Source organism: Equus przewalskii, chromosome 3, assembly GCF_037783145.1.
Source record: "Equus przewalskii isolate Varuska chromosome 3, EquPr2, whole genome shotgun sequence".
Classification (NCBI taxonomy): domain Eukaryota; kingdom Metazoa; phylum Chordata; class Mammalia; order Perissodactyla; family Equidae; genus Equus; species Equus przewalskii.
The window spans coordinates 7,734,492-7,750,557 of NC_091833.1; the positions used below are offsets into that span (position 1 = coordinate 7,734,492).

The 16,066-nt window shown below is 50.0% G+C and overlaps 1 protein-coding gene and 1 long non-coding RNA gene across 3 annotated transcripts in view; one reads left to right on the top strand and one right to left on the bottom strand.

Moving 5' to 3' along the window:
• Positions 1–12,705, top strand: part of SLC6A2 (solute carrier family 6 member 2) — a 45,636-nt gene extending 32,931 nt beyond the window's left edge. For both annotated transcript variants that reach the window (XM_070613664.1, XM_070613665.1), the window contains 9 exons: positions 569–672; positions 1,792–1,916; positions 2,753–2,865; positions 4,097–4,225; positions 4,724–4,823; positions 5,807–5,907; positions 6,438–6,605; positions 8,185–8,256; positions 8,903–12,705. In XM_070613664.1, coding sequence (XP_070469765.1) covers positions 569–672; positions 1,792–1,916; positions 2,753–2,865; positions 4,097–4,225; positions 4,724–4,823; positions 5,807–5,907; positions 6,438–6,605; positions 8,185–8,256; positions 8,903–8,926 — 936 coding nt within the window. In that variant the 3' untranslated portion in view covers positions 8,927–12,705. The remainder of the gene's footprint in view (positions 1–568; positions 673–1,791; positions 1,917–2,752; positions 2,866–4,096; positions 4,226–4,723; positions 4,824–5,806; positions 5,908–6,437; positions 6,606–8,184; positions 8,257–8,902) is intronic.
• Positions 12,266–15,120, bottom strand: LOC139082448 (uncharacterized). Its single transcript, XR_011538455.1, has 2 exons — positions 14,984–15,120; positions 12,266–14,227 (listed from the first exon to the last, which is right to left on the bottom strand). It is a non-coding gene; the product is annotated as an uncharacterized lncRNA (long non-coding RNA).
• Positions 15,121–16,066: the final 946 nt, after the last annotated feature.

Here is a 16,066-nt window from a genome sequence, read left to right on the forward strand (position 1 = left end):
AGAGGAGGAAACTGAGGTAGAGAGAGATGAAATCGACTGGAGCTAGACCAAGAGGCAGAAGTTGGAGAGGGGCTCAGATCTCCTGCCATGTGCTTTCATCACCCAAAAGATGGAATAAATAAACCCCATTGGCCCCCAAGGACTCACCACTGTCTGTGGGCTGGTAGAAGCTTCTAAGAATCATTACACCTTTCTGAAGATGTCATCTCCGTAACTCGTGAGATGGTCATAACCACTTATCCTCACTCCATCCACGTTCTAGCCTAGAGCTGTTAGTTTATTAACTTTCTTTGAAGATCAGGACATCAAATTGAGCCAGTGAGTTCCTCCAGGGTGAGCTCACTCATGACCACCCAAAGCTGGAAGATGCTGGAGAGACCCTGGCCTCTCCCCACAGCAATTTTGTACAGTCCTCTGGGGTGGAGGAGTTGCATGGCTGCCCTCCTTGGGTTCAGACCTATTTCCTCAGGTCGCAGAGCATCTCGAGGCTTCCCAGCCCTTCTAGAGCATTGAGGCGGTCCTCTTCTCTAGGAAACAGAGGGTGATGGCTTCTGTCTGCCCATTTCAGGTATGGATTGATGCCGCAACTCAGATATTTTTTTCCTTGGGGGCTGGATTTGGAGTCTTGATTGCATTTGCCAGTTACAACAAGTTCGACAACAACTGCTACAGGTAAGACCCTTTTCAGGGCTCTTGAAAGCTCTAAATCCTGGGGATCAACCCTTGCAAAGATGGGAGAGAGGGCTCTGGTCTGGGACAAGACAACTTTCTTCTCGAGTTTCTTCCTCTGTGAAATGAGGCACAGTGGACCATCCTGGGTGTTCTATGAACTGTGACATGGCCTATGGGGGCCCTGATGAACAAATTTCAATTCAGGACAGATGCAAGGTGAGGGCCTGGGAAAGTTGGGGTCACTAGTGCTGAGAGATCTTGGGGATGGGTAGCTGGCACAGAGGGCCACTGTGTGGCTTTCAGAGCAGACAGCACTGCTGGTCTGCCCCATCTGATGCCCAGGCAGGCAAGGATGGAATATCTAGGCTGGTAGTAGGAGAAGTGAGGGCCTGGCAGGTTCAGAGGTAAGATCTCAGAGCATGCTCCAGCCCAGTTCAGTAAGCATTGACTGCTGCCTCCTGGGGGCCCAGTGCTGTGAGGTCTTCAGACATGGGCACAAACTGGATCTGCCTCCATCACTCTCTATTAAAGGCTTGAGACAGAATCACAACCCTTCTGGTACAAGACAGAGGAGGATGAGTGCATACCAGCGGGGCAGGCTCTAGGGAGGCTAAGAAAATGGAATGATCAGCCCTCTGATGGGGGACCAGCAAAAGCATGGAAGTGAATCTGAGGTGAGCCTTGGAGGATGGTTAGGATTGTGACAGGCAGACACGGAGGGCAGCATGCATGGTGGGGAACAACATGAACAAATCCAGGGAGGTGGTGTGTTTGTTGGCCAGCAATTTGACTGGTTTGGTTCGTTCAAAGAGTACATGTTGGGAAGTCATGGAAAATAAACCTGGAAGGAAGGCTGGATCATCTTAGCAAAGCTCTTGAATGCCTGGGTGAGAAGTTGAGAGGTCCTAGGAAGCCATGGAAAGTTTGTTGAAGAAGAAGGCTGGTGACTCGATTCCCCAGCACGAGTTTGATACCAGGGCACTAGGGTCATTGTGGCAGCAGGGAAACTGAAGAGAGGGATGGCATTTGAAGCTGCGGATCCCATAGATGGTCCAGCGGTCAATGAGCAGGACTGGAGAGAGTCAGGAGACTTGAACCAACAGTGCCTCTCTCCCCCAGGGACGCCCTGCTCACCAGCACCATCAACTGTGTCACCAGCTTCATCTCTGGATTTGCCATCTTCTCCATCCTCGGCTACATGGCCCATGAACACAAGGTCAACATCGAGGATGTTGCCACTGAAGGTGGGTGGGCAGCCAGCCCACTGAGGAGGGGAGGGCTGAGATATGCACCTCTTTCTTGGTTGTGCAGCTCACCCTTGGCTGTGGGACTGAGAGGGCTTGATATCGAGTTTTCCAAACTGCCCATTGGATGGACTTTCTTTGAAGCTGTCATTGGGAATTCCAGGCAGTCCTGGGCCCTGAGAATATAACGGAACCTTCCTCTGAGTCATGCCAGCAGAACAGATTTTGGAGCATCTAGTCTGTACCAGCTCCTGTGCCGAGCGCTTGACATACCTTCATTTAGTTTCCATAGTGCTGTAAGGCAAGTGTTAATAGACCCACTGGCAAGATGAGAAAGCTGAGACCTAGGCTATATGAGTTGTCCAGGGTCGCCCAGCTAGTGAGCAATGGTGTCAGCCCTCAAGCCCTGATCAGTTCGACTCTGGATCCTGTGGCCTTCCCCACTGCTTCCCATATTCTTATGGTCACAAAGAAGCTGAGACCTGGGGAGGGGCTGCCTCTAATGGGATCTGATGACCACAGGCTTTTGAAAGTAAGAAGATCCCACACGGTGTGCAGGAGGTGGGGTTTGTGGCATGTAGCCTACAGCTGTCCAGGCGAGGCTCTGCTCTCTGGCCTGGCTGTTGGAGGTCACCCTCCTTGGTGCATGGGTGAACTGCAAGGTGGAGCTGGCTTCATCTGTCGTCTTCAGACCCTTGGTTTGCTCTGTCCACGCATGGCTGACCAAATATATTGGGGCTGTGCTGGGGCTGATCGGTTTTCAAAATGCTCCCCCACCATCTGCAGCTCAGATCAACATTCCCAGTCATTCATGAGGTCCTTGATGTTTCTTACAGGAGCTGGCCTGGTCTTCATCCTGTACCCAGAAGCCATTTCCACCCTGTCGGGATCCACATTCTGGGCCATCGTGTTCTTCATCATGCTCCTGGCTCTGGGAATTGACAGCTCCGTGAGTGACCCAGCTCAGAATACTCACCCCCTCGGGCACACACGCCATTGGGCCTGGCCTCCTCCACCACGACATAGACACACACTACTTAACCTAAAGTTCCCACTCCTGACTCAAACTCCTGATTAGTAGGTGTTTCCAGAAGGCCTCATTTAAATGCAAACAAGGAAGTGAATCTTCACTCAAAAAGGCAAGACTTAGACCAAAGCCAAGAACCAAGAGAAACCCCATTGACATCACGGAAATCTACCTCAGAAGGGACCTCAGATAAGCCAGCCTAAGGCTTATTCACATGGGGAAACTGGATTCAGAGAGAGCATGGATAGAATGCTTATTCTCTAACCAAGCACTCTTCCCATTATCTTTCATCATCAACAGCCAACAAAAGTGCTTAAAACCTCATTATTTTTTTAGAAACTAATTTTTTTAACCCATATGGTCCACCTTTAGTACATCATGCCTGGAAGTTTGCAAGAAGTCTTAGGGTAGGGCTGGCAAGTAGGTTTCCTCTCACTGCCTTTTCTGTTCAATTGTTAGATCTTCCAGGAGCAGTGTGTTGAGAAGGATTCTGAGGCTGCTTCCAGGCTCCTAGGAAGGGTAGAGGAGACATACATGAGGTGGAGAGCAGTGGCATGTGTGCTTCTTGTCTGCCATCCCAGGCTTGGGGTATCGCTTAAGTAAATGCATGATTCTTACTCATATGAGGCCATAGTACTGGCCTCATAAAGAACGCATTTGCCCGTAACTGTGGGATATGAGAACCTTCCAGACTCTGAGGGTGCATTTTGAGGTGACCACTTGCTTGACAGTTAGAAAGGCCCCCAAAATCCTTGTCAGAAACTGCTTCCTGGAGTTCCCACCGCTAGAAGTTCTTCTTGGCAGTTGTTTCTAGAAGGCCCTCATTTACGTGCAGATATATTATGCAGGTGTTTTGGCGTCTTTGCCCCTTTCACTCTCCTGTTGGCTCCTCAGCACCTGCTCAGGCTGAGTGAGCGGGATGGGAGACAGGTGCTGATGATTAGGGAGAGACAGGCATTAGTCCTACACCCGCCCACGTAGCTTCTGAGATCTGAGAGTGGTCGAGAACAGGGAAGAAGTGGGGTTAGGATGGAGAGGAAGGCAGGACGGGCTGCTTTCTCAAGAGACAGCCAGGGAGCATGAATCCTAGGCTGCGGGGGGTCTGAGGTGGTCTGGGCCCTCATCCCTGCACCCACCTGCCTGGTTCCCCCAGATGGGAGGCATGGAGGCGGTCATCACGGGCCTGGCTGACGACTTCCAGGTCCTGAAGCGACACCGGAAACTCTTCACATTTGGTGTCTCCTTTGGAACCTTCCTTCTGGCTCTGTTTTGCATAACCAAGGTGAGGAGGTCTGGGCTCCGGGTCACCTGGAATTTGTGGGGCTGCATTTCAATCCAGTCAGACATAGCCAGCCTCAGAGCCGGGTGGGTAGGGCTGAGGGTGGCTGAGGTCCGGGGAGCCATTGCAGGACCCTGCGTCCTCAGCCCTGTGGCCTGATCTGCTAGGGTTACACACGTTGTCTTCTCCCACCTCTGAGCCTGAGGATTTCCAGGCAAACCTTTTAACTGATTATTGGTTTGATAGGCAGCAAAGGTCTCTTTGAAACCCATTTCATTTTTGCACTGGCTGAAAACCCACGCATAGACCCAGTGACTCTCAAAGGCCTCTGGTAGAAGGCAGGTGTGTAACAGCAATGCAGTAGCACGACTTCCCTGTTACTCATGTTCTCAAACTGGGTTCTCAGTGAGTGGGACAGGGGACAGGTAAGTGTTGATGGATGTAACAGTCGGTGGCCATTTCTAGCCAAGATGGGCTCAACCTTCTCTGTCCTCGCCCCAGGGTGGAATATACGTGCTGACCCTGCTGGACACGTTTGCGGCGGGGACCTCCATTCTGTTTGCTGTTCTCATGGAAGCCATCGGAGTCTCCTGGTTTTATGGTAGGTGCTGGGATCTGTGTGTGTGGAAAAGCCTTGGTCTCCAAAGCTCCTGGAGCCTTTTCACCTGGAGATGCTGAGGGGCTTTCCATCTCCAGGGCAGCCACTGGCTGACTCCAGAATTGAGCAAGTTCCTTATCAGGGAACAGCTCTCGCAGCCCTCTTTCATCTTTGCATGAACTCCCTTTAATGGGAGGCCACAAAGGATCCCAAACGCATCCAGTGCCAGCTTTCAAAGGGGATCTCGTAGGAAGCTGCTGTTCCCTAAGCCATGTAATTCATTCTAGAGTAGGGTTGCCAGATACAGCAAATAGAATACAACATGCTCAATTAAACTCGAATTTCAAATAAACAATGAATAATTGTTTTAGGTCAAGTATTTTCCCCAATATTGCATGGGATGTACTGAAACTAAAATTTTTTTTGTTGTCTATCTGAAATTCACTTGTAGCTGGGTGTCCTGTATTTTATCTGGCAACCTTAGTCCAGAGCTGAACTGGGAGAACATGTGCAAAGTGTCAAATGTGATGTCCAGTAATTGTTCTTTTTTTTCCCCACGTGTCACATCAAAGTGTTAGTCCTGTTCTCACTCTTTTCTACTAATCAGAAAGAGACTTCAATGTGAGTCTGAGCTCTCCTAGCAGATTAGAGGCAGGGAAAGCACTGAATACAAAGTTGTTCTTGGTTTAAGAGAGAGTGAGCAAGAGGAAAAAGTAGAGCTTTGGAGTTTGGGGGACCTGGCTGTGTAACCTGGCGCAAGTCCCCTCCCCTCTCTGAACAATGAATTGGGGGGCACATAAAATGTGATACTCTCCCGAGTGTGTCCTCTCTTTTTGATTTGCACCAGCAAAGTGCCTATCCCCAGCTCTCCTAAGTGCCAGGGTGTCACCGTCTGGCCTCACTGCCCTGCTGTCTGCCGGGGGCCAGACCCTCCTGGGAGGGCAGCAGGGGGTAGCCTGTGACAAGCCTGCCTTGTATGCGCACAGGTGTCGACAGGTTCAGCAATGACATCCAGCAGATGATGGGGTTCAAGCCAGGCCTGTACTGGAGACTGTGCTGGAAGTTTGTCAGCCCTGCCTTCCTCTTGGTGTGTAGTGTGTGGTTGGGCATCCTGGGGGAGGGGGCGTGTCTGGGTGGGGGTGGGGTGGGCATATTTGCTTCTTATGGGGGGAGGTTCTGTAGGCAGAGCCCTGGTCATGCAGACAGGACGCGCGGGATGCTCAACCCTGTTGACACCATGGTGGGTTTTCACCTTAATGGGTTCTCCAGTCTGGGGCCAGGTCCCCCGGGGCTGTGTATGTCACCACTCAGCCCTGCCCCAAGGTCACCTTTCTATTCTTCTTTTCCTTTTCTTGCTTCCATTGTCTATCTCCTTTGTTATCTCTTGCTTCTTCTCCACCTCATCCCTCTTTCCTTTGTTCCCTGTTAATCCGTCTTGCTCACTGCGTCTTCCACTCAATGCTCCTCATTTCTCTCTGATCTTTCTCTGCTTCTCTCCCTTCCTCCCCCTCATTCCCTCTTTCCTGTCTTCCTGTCTCCTCCCTCTTCTTGTCTCTCTTCTCTCTGTTCCTTCCTATGCGTTCCCTCCACCCCTCTCCCGCTCTTCTCCCCTCCCAGTTTGTGGTGGTGGTGAGCATCATCAACTTCAAGCCGCTCACCTATGATGACTACGTCTTCCCCCTCTGGGCCAACTGGGTTGGGTGGGGCATCGCGCTCTCATCCATGGCCCTGGTACCTGCCTACATCATCTACAAGTTCATCAGGACGCGGGGCTCCCTTCAGGAGGTGAGCTCTGGCCAGCTGGGCTGTGGGAGAGCAGGGGCGGGAGGGGGCATCCTGAGTCATTCTTGTTGGGATGAGAGAGGGGAGACAGGAGAACATGGACATTAGAGCAAGACACCTATCACACTGGGCAAGTTATTTACCCCCTAAGCCTCAGTTTCCACATCTGTAACCTGGGGATAATAATATGGGCCTTGAAAGGGAAAAGGGACGGCTTAGCACAGTGCCTGGTACATATGAGATGTTCAACACGTGTTACCTCCTGTTATACGTCCTATGCAATAAATGCTCCTACTGCTATTCCTACTGTCATTTATGTGGGAAGGTGATGCTCAGTCCTCAAGTCCTCTAAGGATGAGCTAGACAGACTGTCTTCATTGGGCCCACTCCTGTGGTCATTCTAAGGTTTGTCATGACCCCAAATGTCCCAACTGTCCCCATCCAAGCTCACGGTCACCTGGTATCTTGGTTTTTACCTGCCTCTTTCCTAAACCTGGCACCTGATTAGCCTAAACCAGAGATTTCCAGAATATATTTTCTTCCTTTACCTGTATGTGTTGCAAGAACATATATAAATGGATAAGTATTTGGGAAACAGTGATCTTTACTCTGAAATTATTCTTTCCTATTCTTCAATTATTACAATGCCCTTTCTTTTATAAATAATAATGATAGTCTTTTCCTCTTGTCCTTACTTGGCAAGATAGAGATTTCATTCCTTCATTCCTTTATCCACTCACTTCACAGATATTTACCGAGAATCTATACGGGCCACACAGTCTTCTCAGCACTAGGCAACACTTCCTGGAGCTCATGTTCTGATGAAGGGGGAGATAGAAGAGTGAGGATGGGGAGGGAGCCAAACAAGAACTGAGGGAAGAGGGACCCAGGGAGGGCTGTGCCTACCTCCTCCCCTAGTGCCTTCTGATATATTTCCTGTTCATGAAATCTCAAAGTCTGATAGCCTCTTGGTCACTGGGATGATCCATGTTCTGTGAGCTCATCCTGGACGTGGGAAGCAGAACCTGCTTTGAGCATTTTATTGTCCACACTTCGGGAGCATGGAGGGCTTCCACCATCTAGTGATGACTCGTTGATTCCAATTATGTTCTCTGAGTCCTGCCCTGTGTCTCCACCCCAGGGAGGCCAGCCCGCTCCCCAGGCAGGGCCTGTCCCATCTCCTGTGCTCTCGCTGCACCCTGAGCCCGTTCTCTGCAGCATTTACTCCCATTGTGGATTGAAAATTGCCTGTGTGTTTATTCGTTCAATGGCAGTCCCTTCCATGAGCTGTAAGCTCCCCCAGAGGAGAGACCATGTGAGTCTCCTTCAAATCTCACTAGGGCCTGGCTCAGTGACCACAGTAGTTGGCTCAACAAACATTCACTGGATGAATGACTCAAAGTGAACTGGTCAGCTTTACCAACAAGGGTGAGGAGTCTCGTACAGACCTCATACTTTGTCCATGTGGAACTTCAGGGCCAAATAGCAGGTGACCCTTATCTAGGGGTGGCTGCTGGACCACTAGGGGGTGTCCTTGGATCTAGCTGAGGCCTCCTCTACTTCTCCATCCTCTCTTTCACAGAGACTGGCCTATGGCATCACGCCAGAGAACGAGCATCACCTGGTGGCCCAGAGGGATGTGAGGCAGTTCCAGGTAGGAGCAGCCTGGATCATTCTGGGTGGGGGCCAGGGGTGAACCCTCACTGCTGCCTGCTGTGCACTGGCTGCCCAGGGCAAGACCACACACCACACACCAGAAAACCCGGGCAGCTGTGGGCTGTAGCTCATGGGCATGTGGTCTCAGGATTGGAGGAGATGGGTCTGTCTTCTGCCTTCTACCCGCTTCCACCTGCTTCTCTGCTCCTTGGTCACGGGATGCCAAATGCCCAGACTGTCCTAAACTCTATTCTCCCTCTATGAGTTGTCACCATAGAGTCACTAGTCACCAAACAAGGCTGAGGATTTCTTATTTTGGAGGAAGACCAGCAGTTTCATCACTAACACATTCACCTGGGTCCTATTTTCTGCCCCATAAAACCATCAGGGTTGGGGGATGGGGGGATGTCCTGGTGAGCCCCCTGCCTCAGACTTGCTGTGTGACTTTGGGATGCTCCTCTGCCCTTTCTGGGCCTCAGTGAAAATTAGGAAATCAGCCTGCATCTTCTCCGGGTCTTTGAAGGGAGGGAGTATGTTTTCTGCCCGCTCTGTGCTTTTTGCTACCCTTCTCAGCTGGCCCTTCATCCCCTTCGTCCTTGCCCACCCCAGTCCTGGCATAACAGCCTCACCGTCTTTCTCTGCAGTTGCAACACTGGCTGGCCATCTGAACCTGGCCCCAAGGAGGAACCCCGCCACGCCAACGTCCAGGTCGAGGGCCCCGGATGCTCTTGGGATTCCTCTCCTGGAAGACGTTCTTTCCGACCCCTCTTCCTCCTTTCCCAGTTACAAATGATTCAGTAATCTGGTTTTCATTTACCTTCTGTTCATCTGGCCTAGGTGTGCGCTTGGACTGTTAGGCCTCAAGGGAGAAGAGGAGGGGAGGAAACAGGAAAAACGATTTCTGTTGAACCTCTTTTGTTTTGGGGAAGTCTCACCCAATCTGGGAGCTGTCAAAGCCGAACTTTATGGCTCCTGCAGAATTCCCCACCATGTTTGCTTATATTTTGGGCCAAAGAAGAAATCCTCTGCCTACCAAATCAGAAAGAGGATGTTAGTTTTGGTCAAAAACACAAAGAAAATTCCTGGCTGAGTTTGGGGGGCTACATAGATCTTCCCTTTTTTGTCCATTCCAGTAAGCGCTCCGCTGTCTGAACCTCAGTCCAGGAGCTTGGGTTTGTCTCTAAAATGAAGTCTGTGGATAAGTGGTTTGGGGGATCGTGAGCAGATAACTTCATAGTTTTCACTCTGGCTAACCTGAGTGTGATTTGTGTTCTGGAACCTTCTTCCAGTTTCTGGTGGTCAGATGGTCCAGAGCCATGGGTGTCACAGAGAAGAATATAGATGAGTCGCAGTGAGTGGGTTCTACAGAAGTACCAGACAAGCCTGTAGAGACCACATGTGGGTCACCCTTTCAGGCTCATGGAGCCCAGAAACCCATCTGTGGCTCCTGGAGCCTTCCTGGGAGACAGGGGGCAGGAACCCAGCAAGGCGAGATGTATGTCTTCACTGTGGGTGTCTCTGCTGTCTTCACGGGGCCAGATGGTGCCCACGGGCAGTCTGAGAGGCTGTCATGTTTATTTATTGCTCACGGACACCTGCAAAGCCTTTCCCTGGAAACCCCACCCAGCGCGGACCAGGGGTCCTGAGTGATGGGGAGTTGGCCCTGAAAATGCCCTTTATCTTTCTTCATGGGCTCGACGTGGCATCTTGGAGGACAGGGTGGAACCAAGCACACAGCAACCCGGTCACTCATGTTAAGGGGGAAATATTCTTAGTTGGTGGAACAGGTTGGTGGTTGCAGACAATTTCCAGGTTGACCTCTGACACCAGCTCCTGAGTGGTGCCCTCTGGTGGTGTTAGTTAGTTTCAGCTTATTCAGAGAAACAATTCATAGTTTGGTAAACCGGCGGCATCTAATTGAGGATTCAGTTTATGGTTTGAGTCACTTACATCCTCCTTGGAAATCTAGACTCATGGGTTCCTATCCTGACTCTGGGAGCCCCTCTTGCAGAATCTTGGGACAACAAAAATAAGAGGCCACTCCACTTCACACTGGGAGTGTAAGGAGACACACGTCCAGAAGGTGCTTGTATAATACTAGAGTCACTGAGCCCAGTCGATCAACCATGCAGTCTGTGGAAGAGGGTTAGTCGGGGCCAGCTGAGGGCCAGGAGGTAGTTTTCTCTCTTAAGGCTCTGAGTGGGTCATGGTCCTGCTGAATCAGGGTCCTGGGGTCATTCTTTAGAGAAAAGAGGGAAAATCAGGAGACTTTTGATCTTTCCATATAAAAAGGCAAGCTCAAAGTCTGGACAGCCCAAGTGGCAGGTGGGGCCTGGGAGCATCCAAGAGAATGGTGGGGTCTGGGAGATGAGGGCAGGGCGACCGCCCCTGATGGAATCTGTCCCTCTAAGTGACTTCAAATCTCCCGTGAAGTTTCATTCCTCCCCAGGGGTTAGAATTGCTTTTAGAAGCACGTCCGCCCCCGTCTCCTCCCATCCGCCCAGCGGGGACTGCAGGGCTGGCTTCTGTTTCCCCATTTCCCAGTAAGAAAAGCAAGGCCCAGCATTTCGGTCACTGATGCTCAAGGTTTCTCGGCTTCTAAGGGGTCGAGTTGGACCCTCGAGTCAGATCCCCTGCCTCTCAGCCCAGAGCACTTGTAACTTCCCTACACGATATGGTTCACCTCACCCAAGGCTTTCATTAAAATAAACCTAAATCCAGTCAAATGCCAAGGAGTATTTCTTAGCAAAAGAACAACGTGTTGGAAGAAGGGGAGAGGCTGTCATTTATTCTCCCCTAGCTGCTTCCCAGAGAGGAAATTATTTAGCTGCTCTCTTTTGATGAAAAGAATCACTCTGAGGAACAGTGGGATGTGAAATGCGGGGTCTACTTGACTGAAATGGGAGCACGTGGCCAGGAAAGCCTGTGTGTATCGGGGAGGCGCCCTGTGCGGAGAGAGCCTGCACTTTCTCTTTGCCATCTGCACATGGCCCTGCTGCCCCCGGACTTTTGTCCCAAGGGTGAACCAGAGACGTGGTGCTAGCTGAACCAACACCAGACCAACGCAATGGTGCTGCCTTGCGGAAGTTGGCTCCTGAGCCTGGGGTGGGGGACTGGCTCCAAGCCCCGGGCCCCTGGGGGGAGGGGGACCCAGGAAGCTCTTGGAAGTTCTCGTGCTGGCTGACCTTCAGGTTTCACCTTCCACCCACACTTAATGCAGTGTGTGCTTTATCATAAAGGATGTTTGACTTCTTTTTTGTGGCTTTTCTTTGATCGTAGAGGTTACCTGGGAAAAGCGTGCTCCTGTGTACTATATATGACACTTTTACTATTTTACCAGATTTTTAAAGAGCTATTATTTTCCACGGAATGTAAAATACCTGTTTAAGACCACCATGTTAACATCTACTCAATGTCTGGTTACTTATCGTCCACCTGTTAGTTGTTTTTCATTCTAGATGCAAATGAGACAAAAGAGAAGGGAAACGGACAACTCTTGCCAACTGTCCTGCTGATCAGAAGTTCCCAAAGCTGCCTTCTTAGAGGGGCTTCCTGCCCACATGGGAGCCAGTCTCTTCCCGTGTGGTCGATTTGCAGCCCTGGTAACATGAGACTGAAGCATTCTTACCAAAGAAGTCATTTCTTAGTAAGGAAGCCCGCCAAGCTTATTCCATTTGTTTATTTCCTTTGAAAGCCATGGAAGGGAGAAGAACAGAGAGGGAGTGTGGTGCAGTGGAAACAGCACAGCATTTGGAGTTGCACAGACCTGGGTCTGCTGCTGACTAGCTGGGTATCCTGAGGAGAGTGGCTTCACCTCCATGGACTTCAGAATTCTTTGTAAAAGCAAGGGTTGGATCAACTAATCAAAGGTCCCCTCCAGTTAAAAAATCTCGTCTCCATTACAACGTTCTTGTGCTAAATTTACAGTGAAGGAAGCACATCTCTTACTGTAGGACTTTCCAGAATGACCTGGTGACCAATAACCTATTGAGCAGAGAAATGTCATATTTTTGGCTTCCAGAAATTTCATTTTTGTGGACTTTCCGTAATTACTCTTTCTCCAGTATTTCTTCAACTGATGCCAGAAACACTTGGGATTTAAAAAAAAAAATCCAACCTTCTGTTCCAAGATTTTGAGGGTAACACGTCACTCCCTGTAAGCCCCAGGTTGCTCAGCTCTGTGGACATCCAGCACAGCCATGGCTGCAGTCGCAGGCGTCTCTGAAACACTGGAGAATGGGAAGTTGCTTCCGGGGTGCGCGCCCTCATCCCTCGGTCTCTCCACCTCAGTGTAAATAAGTGCTGTTTCAGTGGTGCCCTCTCTGTGTCATGGACTGTTCCAATGTCATGCAGATTTCCATGTCTGGTATGGATTTATTTAAAAAGCTGTTCTCTTCATGGAAAAACAAGTGTACAGAATAATAAAGAACATTTCCTGTGCTGTGTATCTGGCAGCGGATTCTTTTTGCCATGAAGGTAAAATGCTACAAATTATGTGAGGCAAAAGTGTTTGTCTATGATCAGCCCCCAGCTAGTAAAGAAGAGCTTCTGGTCAAAGTGGCCCCCCTTTCACCCAAATAACTTTTTATAAGCTAACAGGTAACTGGAGGAGGGGAATGTGAAATCTGTAATCCTAGGTCTGCGATTGACGTATATTTTTATTTACACTGAAAGTGGATACCAAGTGAGACCACGCTAGTTATCCAGTTTTGCTTTTTCATTTCTAAGGCTTAATTTCAAGGGGATAGGAACCTCCAGTTGGATTGCATTCAATGCACAATTTAGTACATGTGGGCATTTTTCCAGGGAGGGAGATACATTAGCACTTAGATCTTAGTGCTAGGTACTGTTATTGTTTGGGGAAGGTGTGAACTTATATTATTAGTTTGAATGCAAGTCAGCAAGTAGACAGTGACAATAATATAAATGAGGTATTGACAAATAACATTTCACTCTGTGTCTTCAAACATTCAAAGGCAGTCATGGAGTGGGTGGTGGGCCCAAGGGCTGAATTAGGGCCAATGATAGGAAGTCCAGGAACAGCTTGCAAGAAGATAACACCAGAATAAAGAATGGGGTGTTGATGTAAGTAGTGAATTCCCCAGCAATGGGGATATGCAAGCAGACGTCAGGCAGAACCTCTTAGGGAGTTTGCAGAGGGGACTCAGTGTCAGGTAGTTGTGGGGAAGGGAAGTTGCGTAGCCTCTAAGGTCCCTTCCCTTTGGAGCTTCTGGGATTCTTTCTGGATAGCCATGGGCTGAGTCTCGTGCAGCAGCACTGGGGCACACAAATACGCTTACGCCAAAGATCCTGGGGTGGGAGTGGTTTGGCCTGTGGGACTGAGTTGGGCAGACATCCCACAGGGGTTGTTATTGTTCTGATCATTTGCTTTAACTCCAGAATTGGAGTTAGGGTTTATTTTAATGAATCAAACAAAAGGCCACCACCGTTTCCAGCCTTCCCTCAGGCCTGCTGACATTTAATGGGTAAGTGGCCCCGAGGAGATCGAGGAGGGAGGTTGGGCCAGACGGGGAAAGGGCAGCTCTCCTGGGAGCGAGGGGGGATCTGGCCGCTGCCCTGTCCTCTGGGCTGACACATGTGGTCGGAGAAGCCCCATGGGTGAGCCCCACTTTAGGCAACTGGTGGACATTTGAATTTCCTACCTTTGGAGAAACATAGCTTCATTTCTGTCTCCTTCCAAAAGGCACTGATGTGTGCAGTCTCTCTCTAGACCTCAATTTGTTCATCTGTACAATGGGTCAGGAGTTATTAAAACTAGTGTTCATGAAAAAAGTTTCAGAGTCTTCTGAAACTAAATGCAAATATTTTGGGGGATCAATTCATATCTACTTTTCTGGGAGAGAAAAGCCATACGATCATCAGATCTCAAATGTTTAAGACTCACAGGTACGTATTACCTTCAAAAGCCTCTCTCTTCTGACACATGGTGTCGGTCTCTGTTCTCCACCCTAAATAAATTAAGATGTTAACAGAGCTTATTTCTAAATCTCCATCACTTCATATTCCATTTTTCATTTGTTTACCTGAGAATGCTCCTCTGAGATAGGCAGCAATAAGAACAATGTGCCCTCCCGGCAGATGAGGACATTGAGGACTGCGCTCGAGAAGTGATCCACCCAAGGTCACACAGCCACTGAAGGACCAAGTCCATGCTCCCCTCGTTGTGTGTGGTGCCCTCCGGAAGTGAGGAGGGGGTGGGATCATACAAGTCCCAACAGGTGCCCAGAGCTGTGGGAAAGGACAGCAGAGCCACGAGGACTTCACTTCAAGTTGAGGCTGGTTGCAGAGGACTGGGAAGATCACTTTGTCACATGACCTTGAACAAGACAGTTGAGGTGGGTCCATACCATTAGGAGTCAAGGCCAGGGAAATGTTTTGGATTCCAAGAGTCCGCTTGAGACCAGCTACTCTGAGGTTATGACTGAGTCACACTGGAAAGTCATCACTAAACCTTGGTTTCCCCGTCAGAAAATGAGAGGGCCGGATTAGGTGATTCCTTAAAGTGGCTTCTGTTTTTGACTCTGTGAGAACTCTCAGGGAGCTGTCACAGAGCTGGTGGACTAGTTCATACTCAGATGAGAATGACTACCTTATAGGCAGACACTGAGAGGCAGAGGTGGGAGGTGCTGCCTTTCATTCATCCTGCAGGTTTAGTGCAGGGTCAGCAAACATACTCTGTAAAGGTCTCTGTCACAACTACTCACCTCTGCTGTTGCATCATGAAAGCAGCTGTATTTACAAAGAGGTGTGGGCTGCATTTGGCCTGAAGTCTGTGGTTTGCTCTGGTTTAGTGGAAAAACAAAGGGCTTGGAGTCAGACCAGACCTGAGTTTGAATCCCAGCTCTTCCACCCACTGCTGCGGCATCTCAGACAAGTCAGGAAAAACCTCTGAGGCTTCCTGTTTCTGAAGGGTGGGAATAAGGCTGCTGAGGCTCATCAGGAGAATCAGGCAAGATGATGTGCACACAGAGCAACTCTCTGGAGCCGCAGTGCCTGGACCCTAACCCTGGTTCCATCACTCAGCAGTGTGAAAGCTTGGGCAAGGTACTGAGCCTCCCTTACCTCAGTGTGTCATCTGCACAAGGGAATGACAATAGTGACCACTGACGGGGTCACAGGGAGGAGTAACTGTTAACAGTCCATTCAGAACAGTGCAGGGTGTTATGACAGTTAGTACATATCAGCTACGTAATGAATGTTTCTTTCCTCTCCCTCTCTCCTACCTCGGCCCATTTCAAAGGCAGCTACTGCTCTGTTCTCATGTAGCCAAAACAATGTCTCTGTGCCCTTGTCCCCTCCTCAGGTTGGCATCCCTGAGGTTTGAATTTGTGTCTGGGCAAATCTGAGTCTCTCTGGGCCCGAGCACATGTGACCAACTGCACAGGAAATTCCAGCTTTGGGAAATAGCAGCCTCCATGGGGCTTGTCAGGCAGCAGCCAACTTCCTGCAGGCCCGGGCTGCCCCACAAGCCCTCTGCTGTCAACCCCTATCAGGCTGATGGCAAGAAAGATGCTCTTCTAGCTGGCTATGTCTCAGGCAGGCCCTGACCACAGCCGTGACCCAGAGGAGGAGGAGGTAGAAGTGTGGTGACCAGGGACTCTGGAAAGAGCTGGCAAGTAACTGGCTTCTGGTGTCCTGCTAGTCAGTTGCTGGCTCTGTTGTCCTAAGGCCTGGGCTGAGTTGGGACAGACTAGCAGGGCATGAAGGTAAGGGGTTGGGCTTCAGGAAATCAGGGAAGACCATCTCTGTTCCCAGAGAAGGCCCCAGCAAGGGCCATGGCCTGGACA